At 41.6% G+C, this 19,847-nt stretch overlaps 1 protein-coding gene across 1 annotated transcript; it reads right to left on the reverse strand.

Annotated features, from left to right (window-relative positions):
- Positions 1-957: 957 nt before the first annotated feature.
- Positions 958-18,968, reverse strand: aipl1 (aryl hydrocarbon receptor interacting protein-like 1). The gene is made up of 6 exons (XM_070858093.1): positions 18,873-18,968; positions 17,934-18,113; positions 13,522-13,710; positions 11,093-11,269; positions 7,649-7,790; positions 958-1,163 (listed from the first exon to the last, which is right to left on the reverse strand). Exons 1-6 carry the CDS (start codon positions 18,966-18,968, stop codon positions 958-960), a joined length of 990 nt encoding a protein of 329 aa, XP_070714194.1.
- Positions 18,969-19,847: the final 879 nt, after the last annotated feature.

Here is a 19,847-nt window from a genome sequence, read left to right on the forward strand (position 1 = left end):
AAAGCCCGCGTGCACAATTGCTGATTGACTAATTCCCTTTCACATCACACAATCATTGGCCTATGTCTCATACCAGATGGAGTTTCTCCAATGTTTTTACCTCAGACCCCTTGCCCTGTTTAACAGCCTCGCTGGCCTCTTGTGGTTCAATAGTTTGGCTATTTGTAATTGTCCTCAGGTTATACAGCTTGCAACAATTAATTATTCTGACATATTTCTTTTAGCGTTATCTCTTCTGCCCTTTAAGCAACTTAGAAAGCTGACCACTACAAAAGCCTATTTAGCTCTTTTTAGTCCAGAGACCTATTCTTAACCCTTTAATTATAGCAGAGCTCGAAAGCCTCACTTCGCTGGCAATGCCAGCATATATTGCCCATCCCTAAATGCCCTTGAGAACATGGTGGTGAGTCGCCTTCTTGAACCGTTGCAATCTGTGTGGGGAAGGTACTCCCACATTGCTGTTAGGTAGGGAGTTGCAAGATTTTGATCCAGCAATGATGAAGGAACGGTAATATATTTCCACTGTGACTTGGATGCTCTTTTGTGAATATCTTCAATTCGCTGCATATTTTATTTACATTCTCAAAGATTTAAATATAATTTTAAGGGGCCTTTCAAGGAGGGCCAATTTATCAGATTTCTTCTCTTATGGTGACCAGTATGGTGACCCCTTGAGGATAGTCTAAGCTGGCGCAGACACTCTGCCAGCTGTAGTCGATACCATTTACACTTTGCTCTGCCAATAATTTATTTTTAATTTACCTTAATTATGTAAAATTTACTGTTACATCTCCATGTTTAAAATTGCCTTATCGTCTAACGAGATTTTTTTATACAAGATGAAACAGTCCACTTTAAGGGAAGCCTCCCCCAAAAACCAGATTAATTATATTACCAGTAGTGTCTCATTGACTACAATGACGCATTATAATGTTTTGATGATCCTCGACATGACATTCATTTGTGAAACATCCTCTTGTATTGTAGCTTCTCCTCCTCTTCCTTATCCCTCATTCTGGAATCAAGGATCCGTAGTTCTTTGTTCACTGTCTTGGTCATACCACTGTCATATTCCAAAACTTTATTAAAATCCGCTTTGGCCTCTGCTTCATTCCATACCTCTGCATGAGCTTTGGCCCTCAAAAAGTAGGCTTTTATAGTACCTGCAAAAGAAAGATACAAGTTCAAGAAATGATGAAAGATGGAGTAAAATTACATTGTAGATTTGGTATAGACATGTAGAGGTTCGTCTACATTTGAACACTGCGTTAGGCAAATCAAACAGGGAATGAGATATACTAGTCGATCTCCAATAGCAGTGTTCAGAGATAAGAAAAATAATACAATGGTGTCTGTATTCTTTCTATTTTATACTCTGGAATTATTTATTTCTTGTTATGTTCATCTCTTTCTGTCTCCTTCTCTGTGTTGCAGGGAAATCTATTTCAAACATCCCTGACAACAAGAAGAACGTTAATACAAAAGAGAACTTTTAATGATGGCTCTACTGCTTTACAGTGCAAGTTGAAAGCAGATAGTGTGGAGGAGTATTTTTGACAGACATTACTCATACAGAGACAGGTCTGGAGTTGCTAGGCTACAGTGGAACTGACTGGCACTGTCTTGAGATAAGACCCTCATTAAACTGTAACAAATGACACGCATTATGAAGTAACCCACTAAACTTTGAACCAATCATGAACAACAAGGAGAAAAACCATGCTTGAATGAGCCAATGATTGAGGTATACACTTGAACACCACATGAAGAATCAGAGCACAAACAAATATAAGAACTGACAAGACCTAGTTTTTTACTGCAGTCGGCAAGGGCAAACGTAACCTGGTCTAACACTTCTAAAGATTTCAACGGACTTCGGGTGATCATCAATTTGGCCAACCGGGCAATTGAAGATTCCAGGACAGGTCTAATTATGTTTCTTATTAAAACTATGTGTTAGTGGTTAAATAGGAGATCTCTGTGAGAGAGATAGCGAATGCATGTGTTTCTGTTAAAGTGGATTCAGGTCTACGAACCCTGCTCCAACAGCTAACATGAGAGGTGTGAAAGTCGTAAATAATTCCTAGTGTTTAAATACATCTCACACACTTTCTCTGGTTGATGATGCTGTATTTTCAACTCTTATTCTCACTCTTTTTCCCGTCCTCATTCTGTGAGTCTCTCTTTCACTACATCTCCTCTTTCTTCAGTATGCTTCCCATTCTCTGTATGCCTCTCACTTTCTTTCAGAATGGTGTGTGCCTTGGTGGGGAACTTGGAGGTGATTGTGTTCCCCTGACCTCACTGCTCTTGACCTTCTAGTTGGTAGATGATTCAGGGCCAGGAAGGAATCGTGATGACAATTGCACGCCACAAAAAATGTTGATGTGGTCGAATCTGATTTTGTGATTCGTCAAATCATAAATAAATACCATAAAAATCTGCGATCTGATTGGTTGAAGGGGTAGTAGTCACCAGGATCTCACTGGTCAAAGTTCTGAAATTCGGTTGCTTAAAAGTGCAGTGGACTCTGGTCCTGGGATCTGATTGGTCGAAGGGACACTACAATTGAACATTCCTATGATCTTATCTGCACAACTCTTTTAATTATATAGATTGATGTTTTAATGTACTTTCTGAGATAAATTCTGTTATCATAAATAAATGTCTGATATGAAAATCAAGGATGATGTCAGGAAGCATTTCTTCACAGAAAGGGTAGAAGAAATCTAGAACTTTCTCCCCAAAAAGCTGTTGAGGCTAGGGGTCAATTGAAAGTTTTAAAACTGAGATTGATAGATTTTTGTTAGGCAAGGATATTAAATGTTGTGTAACCAAGGCGGGTAGATGGAGTTAAGATCCAGATCAGCCATGATCTAATTGAATGGCAGATCAGGCTCGAGGGGCTGCATGGCCTACTCCTGTTCTTGTGTTCCCATGTTTCTATATTTAGCCCATATGCACGATAACGTAGAATTCTGAGATTTATGTGTATCTTTGAAACTCAGCTCAGGCTCCAGAGATTGTAAATGTGGATCTTGACAACGAGGCTCTAATCCCAATCCTATCTTTGGTACAGGACTCTCCTCGACCATCCAGGGAACACAGACACTTGTGCATCAAATTAGGGAATAATGTAATGCAATGGAAGAAATGTTTGGTGCGCATTTATAAATTGAACCTTTACAAAGTTTTAAGTGTTCTCTATCTTTATTGTCGGAGTGCAGCGGCAAGTCAGAGTGCAAAGTTAAGAGTTTGGTAAGTGGGAGAGTTCGAGCAAGTAGGAGCGGGAGGTGTTGTTTTGACTTGTTTTCCCCACCAGTGCTGACTCCCCAACCTGGGAGGAAAAGAAAACTAAGTGTGACGTCACAGCAAGAGGTTCGGGGACGTCGGAGCGGCCAATTAGTGCAGCTGCAGCAGGGAGAGAAGGCAAAAAAGTAGAAAGAAATCGAAAGGTGACGTCACAGCCAAGGGGGAAAGTGATTGGCTGGTGATTGGTGAGTAGTTTTTTCTTTTTCTTTTCTTTATCAGTAAGTAACCTTTAGCATTATTGTTGCCAAATTAAGTGAATCTAAGGGTTAAGTCATGGCAGGAGAGCTCAGATACGTATTCGGCTCCTTCTGTACTATGTGGGAGTCAGGGACGGCTTCCAGTGTCCCTGACGACTACATATGCGGGAAGTGTGTCCGGCTGCTGCTCCTGACAGACCGCATTGCGGCACTGGAGCTGCGGGTGGATTCTCTCTGGAGCATCCACGATGCTGAGAATGATGTGAATAGCACATTTCGTGAATTGGTCTTACCGCAGGTAAAGTTTACACAGCCAGATAGGGGATGGGTGACCAACAGAAAGAGCAGTGGAAAGAAGGTAGTGCAGGGGTCCCCTGTGGTCATTGCCCTGCAAAACAGATACACAGGTTTGGGTACTGTTGAGGGGGATGACTCATCAGGGGAGGGCAGCAGCAGCCAAGTCCATGGCACCATGGGTGGCTCTGCTGCACAGGAGGGCAGGAAAAAGAGTGGGAGAGCTATAGTGATAGTGGATTCTATTGTAAGGGGAATAGATAAACGTTTCTGCGGCCGCGACCAAGACTCCAGCATGGTATGTTGCCTCCCTGGTGCAAGGGTCAAGGATGTCTCGGAGCAGGTGCAGGACATTTTGAAGGGGGAGGGTAAACAGCCAGTTGTCATGGTGCATATAGGTACCAACGATATAGGTAAAAAATGGGATGAGGTCCTACAAGATGAATTTAGGGAGCTAGGAGCTAAGTTAAAAATTAGGACCTCAAAAGTAGTAATCTCAGGATTGCTACCAGTGCCACGTGCTAGTCAGAGTAGGAATCACAGGATAACTCAGATGAATATGTGGCTTGATGAATGGTGCAGAAGGGAGGGATTCAAATTCCTGGGACATTGGAACCGGTTCTGGGGGAAGTGGGACCAGTACAAACCAGACAGTCTGCACCTGGGCAGGACCGGAACCAATGTCCTCGGGGGAGTGTTTGCTCGTGCTGTTGGGGAGGGGTTAAACTAATATGGCAGAGGGATGGGAACCTATGCAAGGGGACAGAGGGAAGTAGAATGGGAGCAGAAGCAAAAGAAGAAAAGTCAACGTGGAGGGCAGAGAAACCCAAGGCAAAAAACAAAAAGGGCCACATTACAGCAAAATCCTAAAGGGGCAAAGGGTGTTAAAAAGACAAGCCTGAAGGCTCTGTGCCTCAATGCGAAGAGTATTCGGAATAAGGTGGACGAATTAACTGCGCAGATAGCAGTTAACGGATACGATGTAATTAGCATCACGGAGACATGGCTCCAGGGTGACCAAGGCTGGGAACTCAACATCCAGGGGCATTCAACATTTAGGAAGTATAGACAGAAAGGAAAAGGAGGTGGGGTGGCGTTGCTGGTTAAAGAGGAAATTAATGCAATGGTAAGGAAGGACATTAGCTTGGATGATGTGGAATCCGTATGGGTGTAGCTACGGAATACCAAAGGGCAGAAAACGCTAGTGGGAGTTGTGTACAGACCACCAAACAGTAGTAATGAGGATGGGGACAGCATCAAACAAGAAATTAGGGATGTGTGCAATAAAGGTACAGCAGTTATCATGGGTGACTTTAATCTACATATTGACTGGGCTAACCAAACTGGTAGCAATGGGGTGGAGGAAGATTTTCTGGAGTGTATTAGGAATGGTTTTCTGGACCAATATGTTGAAGAACTAACTAGAGGGATGGCCATCCTAGACTGGGTGATGTGTAATGAGAAAGGACTAATTAACAATCTTGTTGTGCGAAGCCCCTTGGGGAAGAATGACCATAATATGGTAGAATTCTTTATTAAGATGGAGAGTGACTCAGTTAATTCAGAGACTAGGATTCTGAACTTGGGGAAAGGTAACTTTGATGGTATGAGACGTGACTTGGCTGGAATAGACTAGCGAGTGATACTTAAAGGGTTGACGGTGGATAGGCAATGGCAAACATTTAAAGATCACATGGATGAACTTCAACAATTGTACATCCGTGTCTGGCTTAAAAATAAAACGGGGAAGGTGGCTCAACCGTGGCTAACAAGGGAACTTAAGGATAATGTTAAATTCAAGGAAAAGGAATATAAATTAGCCAGAAAAAGCAGCAAACCTGAGGACTGGGAGAATTTTGTAATACAGCAGAGGAGGACAAAGGGTTTAATTAGGAGGGGGAAAATAGAGTATGAGAGGAAGCTTGCTGGGAACATAAAAACTGACTGCAAAAGCTTCTATAAATATTTGAAGAGAAAAAGATTAGTGAAAACAAACGTAGGTCCCTTGCAGTCAGATTCAGGTGAATTTATAATGGGGAACAAAGAAAGGATGGATCAGTTAAACAAATACTTTGGTTCTGTTTTCACGAAGGAAGACACAAATAACCTTCGGGAAATACCAGTGGACCGAGGGTCTAGTGAGAAGGAGGAACTGAAGGATATCCTTATAAAGCGGGAAATTGTGTTAGCGAAATTGATGGGATTGAAGGCCGATAAATCCCTGGGACCTGATAGTCTGCATCCCAAAGTACTTAAGGAAGTGGCCACAGAAATAGTGGATGCATTGGTGATCATTTTCCAACAGTCTATCGGCTGTGGATCAGTTCCTATGGACTGGAGGGTAGCTAATGTAATACGACTGTTTAAAAAAGGAGGGAGAGAGAAAACGGGTAATAATAGACCGGTTAGCCTGACATCAGTAGTGGGGAAAATGTTGGAATCAATTATTAAAGATGAAATAGCAGCGCATTTGGAAAGCAGTGACAGGATCGGTCCAAGTCAGCTTGGATTTATGAAAGGGAAATCATGCTTGACAAATCTTCTGGAATTTTTTGAGGATGTAACTGGTAGAGTGGACAAGGGAGAACCAGTGGATGTGGTGTATTTGGACTTTCAAAAGGCTTTTGACAAGGTCCCACACAAGAGATTGGTGTGCAAAATCAAAGCACATGGTATTGGGGGTAATGTACTGATGTGGATATAGAACTGGTTGGCAGGCAGGAAGCAGAGAGTTGGGATAAACGGGTCTTTTTTTAGAATGGCAGGCAGTGATTAGTAGAGTACCGCAGGGCTCAGTGCTGGGACCCCAGCTCTTTACAATATACATTAATGATTTAGATGAAGGAATTGAGTGTAATATCTCCAAGTTTGCAGACGACACTAAGGTGGGTGGCGGTGTGAGCTGTGAGGAGGACGCTAAAAGGCTGCAGGGTGACTTGGACAAGTTAGGTGAGTGGGCAAATGCATGGCAGATGCAGCATAATGTGGATAAATGTGAGGTTATCCACTTTGTGGGCAAAAACACGAAGGCAGAATATTATCTGAATGGCGGCAGATTAGGAAAGGGGGAGGTGCAACAAAACCTGGGTGTCATGGTTCATCAGTCATTGAAAGATGGCATGCAGGTTCAGCAGGTGGTGAAGAAGGCAAATGGTATGTTGGCCTTCATGGCTAGGGGATTTGAGTATAGGAGCAGTGAGGTCTTACTGCAGTTGTACAGGGCCTTGGTGAGGCCTCATCTAGAATAATGTGTTCAGTTTTGGTCTTCTAATCTGAGGAAGGACGTTCTTACTATTGAGGGAGTGCAGCGAAGTTTCACCAGACTGATTCCAGGGATGGCGGGACTGAGATATGAGGAAGACTGTATCAACTGGGCCTTTATACACTGGTGTTTAGAAGGATGAGAGGGGCTCTCATAGAAACTTACAAGATTCTGACGGGACTGGACAGGATAGATGCGGGAAGAATGTTCCCGATGATGGAGAAGTCCAGAACCAGGGGACACAGTCTTAGGATAAGGGGTAGGCCATTTAGGACTGAGATGAGGAGAAACTTCTTCACTCAGAAAGTTGTTAACCTGTGGAATTCTCTACCGCAGAAAGTTGTTGATGCCAGTTCATTGGATATATTCAAGAGGGAGTTAGATATGGCCCTTGCGGCTAAAGGGATCAAGGGATATGGAGAGAAAGCAGGAAAGGAGTACTGAGGGAATGATCAGCCATGATCTTATTGAGTGGTGGTGCCGGCTCGAGGGGCCTGCACCTATTTTCTATGTTTTTATGTTTCTATTTGCTGCAAAGCTGAATAATAAGTTTCTGTACCTTATCTGGATGATTTGCCCATACCTGGATGGTTGTTGAGGATGTCTGTTGTTTGCTGCACCACTTCATAGTACTCTTCCATCTTCAAAAGACACTGGCAGTAGTTCAGAACTAATGTGACAATCATCTTCTCCAGTTTGAGCCATTGAACCTCCCAGGGTTTGTGCTAACATTAAATATAGAGGTTAATTTCCAATATCTCGTTTAGAGTAATGCCGCTTTATATCATGGGCTTCTCTAATGATTGTTTGGGAGTATAAAATACAGAACTTATTATTCATTCTTTAACATTTTCTATTCAAGTAAGCATTGAAAGGTTTGATACACATGTATTATGTACTGTAAATTGTACATACATTGTGATGCAGTTTATAATATGATCTCTAAATTATCAAAACGCATAAGGAGGAGGTAGTTGGGGGAGGGGGCTGGTATAGTGGAATACTCTGGCCTTTGGACCTCTACATGACTACCAAGAATACTGTAACATCATTAGCTAACAGGAAACATGATTCAAATTGAGGGGGGTTAACCTTTTCTCCTGACCCACATGAAATGCCTCGTTCTCATTTGGTACTCCCTCTAGTGGTCTGGCCTACAGCTAATAAAAAACAGACCACAAAGGTGATTGGAGCTGAAGTTAATCAGGAGTCAAGCGCTTAACCATTGGAGCCACAGTAACCACTTAAACTAAAGGTAAAAATTTCCTTTCTTCATCTGATGAGTTACCCATTGATCCTTAAAATATGTAACACAGCCATTGATGCGTGCAGTTTATGCAGTTTACAATTCAGCATCGGGCCAGTGGTTAAGGCACTTCAAGCATGTAACATTTTTTATGCAGATTGCAAGTCTTTAAATACTGTAATATAACTTTTATGGGGTCATATATACATCCAGTAACATGGCAGCTGAGTTCTACTGCACTGTAGCTGTCTATTTAAATGTACTTAAACTTACATTGTGACCAGGGAGAAATGTGTAAAAGAGGATGTTCCATGTGTTTCTTAAATAGTATCAAGTGAATGATCTTAAAATCAGAAATGCCAAAAGTAACTCCTTTAACTATTTAAAACAAAGCTATTTGAAGGAGCTTATTAATGGTTAAACACATACTCGCTGCTAATACTTAATTATATTAAAAGCAATTTCCATCAAAAACCTCAATCATAAAACCATTAAAAAGATTTGTTGATATATAAAAATGAGAGCAGATTGTCATTCCTTTTGCCAACTCTGAACTGTCTACTATTTGCAAAACTTATTTTATAGCCTTAGTATGTGGGGGACACTGAAAAGCCACATGTATTGCCCATCCCTGGTTTTCCTGATAAGACAGTTGTTGCGTATGCAAAACTCAATCGGCTTAGTACCATGAACTCAATCAGGTGTGACCTGACTCTACTTTATTAGCTCTCAAAGTGAGGATTAAACATGGAGGCTTTCTTTATATACAAGGGCTGCATGTGTGTGTCTGTGGCCAATGACCTCTGACGGTCACTCCTCCTGGTGGCAGGTAAATCCAGGCATACATACATTACAGCAGTGGTGGATCTTTGCAATTGTTTGTGCAACTGAGTGGCTTGCTAGACTGCCTCAGAGGACATTAAGAATCACCCATTTAGTGCAGACTTGCGTCATATGTAGGCCAGACTGAGTAGGGATGGCAGCTTCTATAGTCATTTTTTCTAGTGCTAGACCACAATTTACCAGATTTATTAAATTAAATTTCACAACTTACTCTGGTGGGATTTAAATGAACAATATCTGGGATGTTAGTCCAGCACCATACTCACTACATTACCATACCCACTGCATTACCATACCGGCTACGTTACCATAACCATTACATTACCATACCTGCTACATAACCATAACCATTACATTGTCATACTGGCTACATTACCATACCCACTATATTACTATACCCATTACATTACCATATCCGTTACTTTACTATATCCACTTGGCTTGAAATCCAGAACTTCTGGATAGCACATCCCTTTATTTTAGAATTGTTAAGGTTATCTCCTCATGTTTTTTTGGTGCTTCCAAAGTCCTTGCACTGTTGGTAATGGAATTAACTATTAATAGACAAGAGATCAAGCCTAACTCGGCCAACAATGCCTCCAAAATGCACAACCACCACCACCTAGAAGGTGCATGGGAACAGCATCACCACCATTCAGACTTGGACATATTTAGCTGTTCCTGCCTAGCAGCATTGTGGAAACATTTTCACTACACGGACTACAGTGGATCAAGAAATAGGTCCATCACTATTGTTACACTCATAATAAATGGTCAGACTGAGTACTGTGTGTAATGAGCAAGTGTGACCTTAGCTCCTTTATTAAGGTTCCAGAGTGCAGGTACCTCGTGGATGGCCTACATACTGTGCTCCCAAGGGATGCTGGGATCCCTTGGAACTTCAACAGGTAGGCCCTCTGGTGGTCAGGTATGATGCATGTTACAAGGGATTAAATACATAACAACTACACTCTCAAGGACAACTAGGGAGGGCAATAGATGTTGTCCTTGTTAGCGCTGTCCACATCCCGACAATTATTTTTAAAATTCATGGGACTTGCGATCTGCTATTGAATTTGATGCCTCCTGTTTTGGCCTGCTAACCATGTGGAGCCAGTTGTGTGCATCTGACTACTTGTGTTATGACGCAAAATAGTTTCATAATAGCAAGCAGACACACAGAACTGAAGCTGCATCAATTCCAGCCCCACCTGCCCTATGTGCCTTATGACGCACAATGTCTGTGTCCTGAAAGTGGGTATCAGTGCCCAAATTAGTCTCCAGCAGACCAACAGGGCTGGTGACACAGGGAGAGTGTTCACAATTTCAATCAGGTCAGGGATGCACTGAGGTTGTTTGAGCATTGGACTCAGGAACCTGTAGAGTTAATCAATAAGTACCCTTAGGTTACATAAGAAATAGGAGCAGGAGTAAGCCATTTAATAAGATCATGGCTGATCTGATCATGGACTCAGGTTCACTTTCCTGCCCAATCCCCATAACCCCTTATCCCTTTATCATTTAAGAAACTGTCTATTTCTGTCTTAAATGTATTCAATGTCCCAGCTTCCACAGCTCTCTGAAGCAGTGAATTCCACAGATTTAAAACCCTCTGAGAGAAGAAATGTCTCCTCATCTCAGTTTTAAATGGGCGGCCCCTTATTCTAAGATCATGCCCTCTAGTTCTAGTCTCCCCTATCACTGGAAACATTCTCTCTGCATCTCTATCGATAATTCACCTTTCTAACATTGTCTATCTCAGTAACTGCAAGTCAAAACCCAATAATGGCATCCACACTCAAGATTTAACCAATAATATCCAGGAATCAATAGAAATGGGCAGAGCAATATTTTAATTGGAATTCTTTGTGACTAATTCAGATGTTCAGTGCATGAGAGTATCTCCTTTAATGTCATCAGTTTGTGAATATTAGATACCTTTACTTGTAGGTTCTTCAAGCAGATAAAGCCCTCACGATATTTTGCCAAAGCCTCTGGATACCTGCCGAGTTTGAACAGTTTGTTTCCCATGCCGTGGAGAAGAGGCACAGCTTTAATTTTCTCATCATCATTCAGAGCCCAGGTTTCTCGTTTGTAAGCGCTTGGTGACTCAATCTAAACTTTTCAAAAATGCATTTATTTTTCACCAAGAAAATTATACATCCTTAGTTATTTTCAAAGAGAACAGACCCCAAATATTTTTGTTATTGATTCAAATAGTGAAAACAAGCATATGGATATAGCAGTTGTAATTATAATATCTATTTCTCTCATTAAAAATGTTAAATTGCATGCATTTCCTATTTCCATTTTGACACACTTTGGGTCACACATTTTGTCCATTATAAATTGCTATTGTCTACATTTGCTATTCAATATTCCTATGTCAACGTTGACCACCACAGTTTGTTGATGAACCAATTGAATCATCCAAAATGCTTTAAAAATTGTTTTCACCTGCCAATTTTTTCAAAGTAACTGAAAATTAGAGGGTGATAGCTTGACCCTGGCTTCGCCCCACCATCCAAACTGCACTGCATCTGTGCAGATTATGCTGCATCTGACTTTGGTGTCTCAGACCATTAACATGCAGGGCCTAGAACCAGAACACAGGGCAACAACATGGAAGATAGCTCTAGGCCTGGAGTCCAAGGCCTGGTCACCAGCCTTTGGCCCTTCTTGCCGTTGTTCCTCAATAGCAGCCTCCAGGCATAAAAATCAATACTTACCTGCTCATAAAAATGGCTACTTAGCTTCCAGCCTTACTGCCAGGACCCTTCAAGTCTCTCCTCACCACACCGCCCCTCTCCCACCCCACCCCCAACTGATCTATTATCAGCCCAAGCCCAAGCCTATCTTCTTCAATTGTTCCTTGAAATGGGTGTCCAACCAATGGCAGAAGAGGAAATTGAAGTGGTGAGAATGAGCACCCACCTCCTCCCCACCCCCACCTTATTTCCATGGCAATATCAGGCCTGCAGCTATTGAGGGTGCAGTCCCTGCTCTGACCCTTCCCAGGAAGCCCTTGAAACCCCAGGGCAAGTTGAAGGGGGCAGAGATCCAGTGTAGCAGGTCTCTGCCCCCTTTTACTGTGGTTGGGTAATTGGCATTCGCCAGGGCAAAGGTCAAGAATATTGACCCGACAGTTGTCAAAATAAGGTTTTAAACTAAATAAGCAATTCCAAAAAAATTACATCCCAGTAAGTATTTGAATCAATGTGAGTGACGCCAAAGAAGATCTACTCGTATTTACTACAAATATTTGGGACCGTTTAAAAGATTCTACCACATTGGGAGAAGTAAGATGTTGATGATTATAAATCAGGATGGAGAGGAAATGTCTGCATGTTGATATAAAAGAGCACAGTTCTGATTTTTTAAACTTCAGAAGTTACTTGCAAAAGTTTTTCTTAAGCTGCTAGTTGAATGAACTGAATAGTCAAAGGTTGTGATTTATTTTCAATACCAAAATATGATCTAAATATTCAATATGTGATTGTGGTTTGAAGGTGCATGACACTTTTAGGTAAATTATATCACATATCCACAGAGAGACAAAATATCCTTTCAATGCGGGTGGGAGGCCATTTTCACTATTCAGAATGTATTCGCATCAATTAAATTTTTACCTCAGCATTAAGTGTCTATCGTCATCTTACAATGGTTGCTGCATATTGTGGGAGTCACAGTATTAAAGTTAGGTATTTTTATCATTTAAGTACAGGTATTTGAAACCTTTGTTTGCTACCCGTAGATGGAGTGGAGAATTTGATCCCCGTCAGTGTGATTGCATTTCATGGTGTGTTGTTCTAAACCTTGGTGATCAAGTGGTAATGCTTGCATCTTAACTTTTTTAATGATCTACTGATGGGGTATGTCACAGATCCTTGCTCTTACTATCTGGCAGAAGCTACTGGTCACAGAGAAACTTGTTTTATTGTCGGAATCACATTGTGTCATATTCCCTATTAAATGAAGACTGTTATGATTGGACATTAAATTTTACCTCGTACCTTACATTAAAATTATGGATATAATGAAGGATTGGATAGTACACTAACTTTATTTCAACCTTTAAGACCTGGGTTGGGATCCAGACTAGAGAGGAGATGAGATGACTCTTTCTCTCTCACAGTCCAGTCCTTCTCAGATATCGCTATAAAGATTGGACTTGACATCTTTCTGGTTGATGTCTTAGAAGGAGCTGGCATTCACTCATCCTTTTTTTTATCAGGAATAACTAAATAAGTCACAACATTGAGCACTTACAATAGGAATAAGGAAGGCCTTTAGTGGGGGAAAAAAGACAAACTTCACTACTTGAGTTCAATTGCCATTAAGGTAAGAATAAATTGAACAGGTTTAACCTTTATCAGTTCAATAACAAAGATGAGTGGCTGAGGTTCTTTCTGCAATTCATCCAGATCATCATATCCCAGGCTGTGATACGCAAACATATTGGCAATTCCACAGGTGTGAACGTGCCAGTCCGTTGGGTCCTTTCCTTCTATAATCCTACGCAGGCTCTTCGCTACAGTTGGATACAGACCTGTGTGCTAAAGGGGGGGGGGGGTGGAGTGGTTGGTGAGAAAAACAATTGCCCCAGTTTTAATCTTTTTAACAATAGCCTAGTGATGCATTTTCACAGGTAAAGTACAATAAAGAGACGCTCAACAGAAGAGAAACATTAAGATATGAAACCTGTCTTAAAATGTTATAAAATAAAGGACTTTGAAAATTGCATTTCCATTCCTGTTCCACATTAATGACCACAGAGCCACTGCCTGGTTGAAGGGCAGACTGGGTTTCAGGGCCACCACATGATTACCATCAATGCCATTCTGATCACCCATACTCAGAGCATTTATAACAAAGAAAGCAGTCTATATCTCAATGTGGGGTGTCACACAATGGGCCTGAACTTTAACAACCCCAATAAGAACTGAAATATCAGTGCTAATCATACTTGAGTGGTAGGCAGTCCTAGGACTTGGAGCTCAACATCACCTGGCTGGGATGATAAAAAAGAAAAAAGAAAGATTTGCATTTATATAGCACCTTTCATAACCACTGGACATCGCAAAGCGCTTTACAGCCAATTAAGTACTTTTGGAGTGTAGTCACTGTTATAATGTAGGAAACGTGGCAGGCAATTTGCACACAGCAAGCTCCCACAAACAGCAATGTGATAATAACCAGATAATCTGTTTTTGTTCTGTTAATTGAGGGATGAATATTGGCCAGGACACCGGGCGATAATTCCCCTGCTCTTCTTCGAAATAGTGCCATGGGGTCTTTTACGTCCACCTGAGAGAGCAGACAGAGCCTCCGTTTAACGTCACATCCGAAAGACAGCACCTCTGACAGTGCAGCACTCCCTCAGCACTGCACTGGAGTGTCAACTTAGATTTATGTGCTCAAGTAGGACTTGAGCGCACAACCTTCTGACTCCAAGACGAGTGTGATACCCATTCAGCCACAGCTGACACAGCAGCCACAAGCAGATGTATTACTGGTCTGTGCAAAATTTTGGGAAAAATGAATAATTAACCTTACCTACATGAAGCTTTGGATGCTAATGTCCTAGACCGCTTTCATCAAGAATAGCAGTCCATTGGCAATGTGCTGTTGGGAGTTAGCTCCGGAAGAGGTCACTAAATAATTGGCCATTGAAATACTCTATTCACCTCTTATCATCTCTTCAGCAAGTTTAACCACATAATTCAGCTCCATTTTAAAATGTTATTTTCCTCTATGCATCTATCTGGCAAAGATGACGGGCAAGTAGCCTACAGTACTGTTGTTTTTGGCCTTTGCAGCTGCATAGTTCCGCCAGCACTCCGGAATTCATGGAATGGGGAATTGCTGCTGCGATTCCACATCCCACTACTCCATGGGATGGTACATTGGTATAGCAATGCCGCCAGACATCGCTTGTATATTGGTAATGACACCATGAATCCTTACTCATATTTCAGAATATCACCGTGAGATATAACATACATTAACTTTATGGGTGGTACGGGAGGTCACACCGTTGGAGCACAATCATGTAAAGCCACATGTTTGTCAGCAGAATGGTTGTGCAATGCATTGGTTTGCCAGCATATTGTGCCAATGAGTCATTGGGGAGGCACAGCTTTGCTCCCATTTCCTTCAGTTCCTGATCTGAGCAACATTGGACAGGGGCTGCACAAGCTCTCCGAGGGGTCACAAGTAAGAATTAGATGTAGGTGTTAATTCATGATATTCCTTACAGAGCATGTTTTTTCTTTTAAACTCCTCTTTTCTCAGCTAATTTTCTCCTTTCCTTCTTGCTTCAAGGCGTTGACTCTGTGCTGAGGTGCAGTGCACGAGCGCTGGTTCCTCACCACAGTGCCCACTCTTCAGCCAGAATCTTGCTGGCACTCAGAGGGTGGCTTTGGCAGTGGGGCGGTATCCCGCTCTGAACCCGCCTCCTTGTTAATTTCCCAAGTGCTGGCTCTGTCTGCGGTTTGCACTCTCGGCACCAAGCGGCGGGTCAGGCAATTGAGATACTTAAGAAGCTGTTTAAAGGTACTTAAGCAGCATTTTACCAGGCCCTAACAATTTTTCCAACTTTTTCACGAGGTTCACGTCCCTTGGGGATCATGTCAGGTAAGTGTGTCGGGTTTTCAATGACTCTCCGTTGCTGTGAATAGGTGACAACTGCAAAAGTGGTATGAAAGCTACTATTTCTCAGCAGTACAATTTCCAATTTTAGAAGCTGGAGCCTTCAGGATTTGTAATACATTTTTCAGCTTTATGGAGGTTTGAAGTGTTTGAAGCGAATTCTCTATTCAGTGTCACTTCCTTGGAGCAACCTCTCTCACCATTGACAGATCACTTCTGTCACCTCAACTTCACCTGCCATCTATTCCATCAGCATTGGTGTCCTTGAAAAAATCTCACCTTGATTCTCGGAATCAAACCACAATCAGCCCCTACACCAACAACACCAGGCACACCAGCAGCAGCAAAATAGCACTAATCTTCTCCGCAATCACCTGATGCTGCACAGGACAGAAGGCATCAGCACCATGGCCACATTTACTTCACTTGATGCTGTACACCCTGACTGCCACATGATGCGCCAGATTGGCACCACCTCACACCAACACCATAAAGCATGCCTACAATGCCCAAGCCATTTCACACTGATCACCATAGGGAGTGGGGGGTGGTAGGAGGTAATATTGAGTCTCACCATTAACTACTAAGCCACTCACAAAGATGCTCACAGATCTGTCCAAGAAGGCAAAGTGCTGAAAATAAAGATTTCAATGTTTGACAATACATTAACAGAAACTTTACATGAACATTGCATAAAACACCCAAGTGCCTACCCTTATGTGTTGTTAGTTGGTATGAATGGACAAGGATGAGGGTGAGTGTGAGGGGTGGCTACTGGGGAAGTGATAATGTAGATAGAGAGGGGGATGGCTGGAGATGCAAGGTAAGTAAGGATGTGCAGGAGTAGAATAGGGAAGGCAGAGTGATGGGGATGTGATAAGTGGCACAGCAGGATGAGGTTGAGTGTGGCTTTGCAGTAACGTTTTGTGATTTACTGAGATCATTGAAAGGTTTGCACCACTGCAGTCAGGTCCTCCTGACGATATTCCCCGCTTGTGCCCTCCTGTGCAATGTGCAATCAGGCTGTGTTGATCTCCTGGGGAGGTCTCTTTCGCCCATTGTAAGGGAAGAGAACCACCCTGTGTGCTGTGACTCCCTCCATGAGCATATGGAGGACGTCATGGGGTAGCCTGGGTGCAGGCCTGCATCTCTGTGCAGTGCTCGTCAGTGTTTGCAGCACCTCAATGCTGCAGAACACTGGCAGTGCAACTGTCAAAATGAATGTGGACACGGTCCCTTCAAGGAAACCGGCTGATGACGCATCATCAAATGTCATCATCAGACCCACTTCCTTTTAATTGACCGGGAATCTCGCAGGGACAGGCTTAATAAACTCCTTCATTGTAAAATCATGTTGAAGGCCGGGATCGATACAGGTGAAGGGTCGGGACTCGCCAAGGACGTTGCCCTCCCCGGATCTGCCGAGGTTGGTAAAATCCAGCCCTTCATGTGTGGGCCCTGACATTTAAAAATTGGCTGGCTCTTCAACTGCTGTCGCTTCTGCAAAAATGATCTGTGTAAGCTACTAACTGGGCGGCACTATTAAAAATTCTAATTGGTTTCTTTTTGTTTACAAGATAAAGAATCAAGATTGAATCGAGCAGCACCAGCTCAGACTGCACAGAATGTAATTAAAACAATTCTTTAGCGGAAGCTGTTACCTGGGTGCTCTAAAGTTAAACAGTCTGATGGAAAAGATAATTGAATGGGATCCCAGATTTATTTTCAGCGCAAAATACTTGCTTTGATCTACTTTACTCTGCTAATCTAAAATCATTACAAAATAATTTATCACTTGCAGGGGGGAAAAAAATCTATGTACGTGTTTTTAAGCGTTTTTTAAAATGCTATTCACCATTTTGAGTGCCACAATGTATTAAATAACTGTAAATCATCCTTTCACGGATATAGTGTGTCCATATGTTGGCAGCTTGGCTTAATCTGCTTACACCTGCCTACAGATCAGAATTAATGACTAAACAGAAAAACGGATTGTGGAGCATCATGGCAGGCAGCATTACTCATCTAAAGATTAATGCAAAACACTGGGAACTTCATTTCCCTTCAGACACTGTGTCATCAATTCACTATTTTCTCACTGAAAATCTACTCAGCTGGTAGCACTTACAATGACATCACACCAGAATTCAGCAACCTCCCCGATCCTCATGGATGATATTAGAATTTCCCAGACTTCCAGTTTAAACATGTTGCCTATAATTATTTCCATTGCCCTGTCAACTTGCTTACTGTCATCGATGACTGTTCGATCTCCGTCACATTTTATAGTCCGAAAATGAAATGTGGCCTATGTAACAAAAAAAGACAGTTATTTTTAACTTCTATTTCAAGGAGATTTATGATGGATATTTTAATTATAATATTTTAACTATATGGGGGGGGAGGGTTATTATCTCTGCAAGTGCACTGGTTAATACCTGTACATTCATATTTAATCACTTCCTGTGCTGCTTTGGCACAGCTGTTATCCAATTTATTTTAAGCGGGTCAGCAGCTCTGTTAAAATAGCACACAAAGAAATGTTACGTGACCACGATTACCCGTACACTACTGGAGGACAGTAAACCCCATGACGTTTAAGTTGTTTCCTGTATTAATTCATACGGTAATAGTTTGTTTGAAATTAATAGAATTGCTTTTTACATCAAGGTAAGAATAAAATATTTATACAGTACATTGGTTTACAAGAGCATTTTCAAGCTGTAAGATTCTTTAAAGAGCATCAATATTGGATTAACAACCTTTGTACAACTAATGAAATCTATAGTTAGCTAACTGTAATAATTCAACATGAATTTAAATTTAAATTGTTAGAATAGTGCTGCCAAGATCAACCAGAATTGAATTAAACTGAATTAAATTAGCATATGTTAATTAAAATACTAATACATCATTAAGGTAAATCACTGCAATACACTGCAACAAATATTTCACCTGTTTTATTTCGTCTGCACTTACACTGCCTTTGACTCAGGATTGGCAATGTTATAAATCTCTAAAATTTCCAGATTGCTATTAAATAATATTTAAATATAGTTGAACTTACTTTGGATCCCGTGAGAAATTTTGGCATCTCGCCAGTTCCTCCATGGAGAATTGTCTTTTTAATACCTTCGACATTTGCCAGATAAGTTTCCTCCATGATTTGTGTTTATGGAATGTGGTGTAATATTGTAGTTTACACTCTCAGTACACACGTATGCATATGTTAAGATTAACATGATGATCCTAGCCTTATCAACAGGATTAAGCAGCAGGGAAAGCCAATGGCAAAGAGGAGCAATGTAATATGGTACTCTACTCTATTAAGAATATTCACTGTGATGTACTTCTTGAGCCTCTTAATAACAGTACCAAATTTTCTGGTAGACATTAGCATTCCTCTTAAAATTCTGGCATTTGCTTCAAGAGGATGAAATCTGGGTATTCAAGAACTCAAATAAACATTCAAATCTTGTTATATACTATGAATTTTTTCAGCTCTCCTTAGCTAAGGAGGAGAAATTTGTGTGAGGACATCGGTTAAGGACACGATGGAACTCAGTTGTGGAGCCCCTGCCATTGAATTGCATGCTGTGGGTGATTATTCCCCTTTGAACCATAGCCCAGGATAAGTCATAGGAGGGAAATATTGGAGATAAACCAATAGTATGGCACTTAAAATGGTGGTGCTTTCTATTGCGCCGCCCACCACCTGCCCGAAAACTGCCTACAGTTAAAATTGGTTCTATACTCTTCCATGAATTGATCCCAGTTATCAGGTATACTTTGCTTTTTATGCATATCCACAGACACATAGCACCATTTTTAAAGGGAAAGGCTGTTACAGTGGATTAACATACTGTCAGCTATAATTCTGGATAGATTTGTGCTGTGCTCCCTTACATTTTGGGGTCTTTTCTGACCCTCTTACTCTAGACATTTTGGCTTCTGTAACTTTGGGAACTCTCACAGTTGAGTCTTATCTCCTTATGGTGTTGAGTGTATCCTCAATGGCCCTGATATCTAGGTACATTTCTGA

The sequence above is a fragment of the Pristiophorus japonicus genome, chromosome 16 (assembly GCF_044704955.1).
Source record: "Pristiophorus japonicus isolate sPriJap1 chromosome 16, sPriJap1.hap1, whole genome shotgun sequence".
NCBI lineage: Eukaryota > Metazoa > Chordata > Chondrichthyes > Pristiophoridae > Pristiophorus > Pristiophorus japonicus.

Excerpts from the sequence above, each read along its gene's own strand:
- aipl1 (XM_070858093.1), bottom strand. The coding sequence starts at position 18,968 with ATGGAGGAAACTTATCTGGCAAATGTCGAAGGTATTAAAAAGACAATT. Across the intron at positions 18,114-18,872 it reads AATTTCTCACGGGATCCAAA|GCCACATTTCATTTTCGGAC; the intron begins GTAAGTTCAACT and ends TTTGTTACATAG. Across the intron at positions 11,270-13,521 it reads TTGTTATTGAACTGATAAAG|ATTGAGTCACCAAGCGCTTA; the intron begins GTTAAACCTGTT and ends TGAAAAGTTTAG.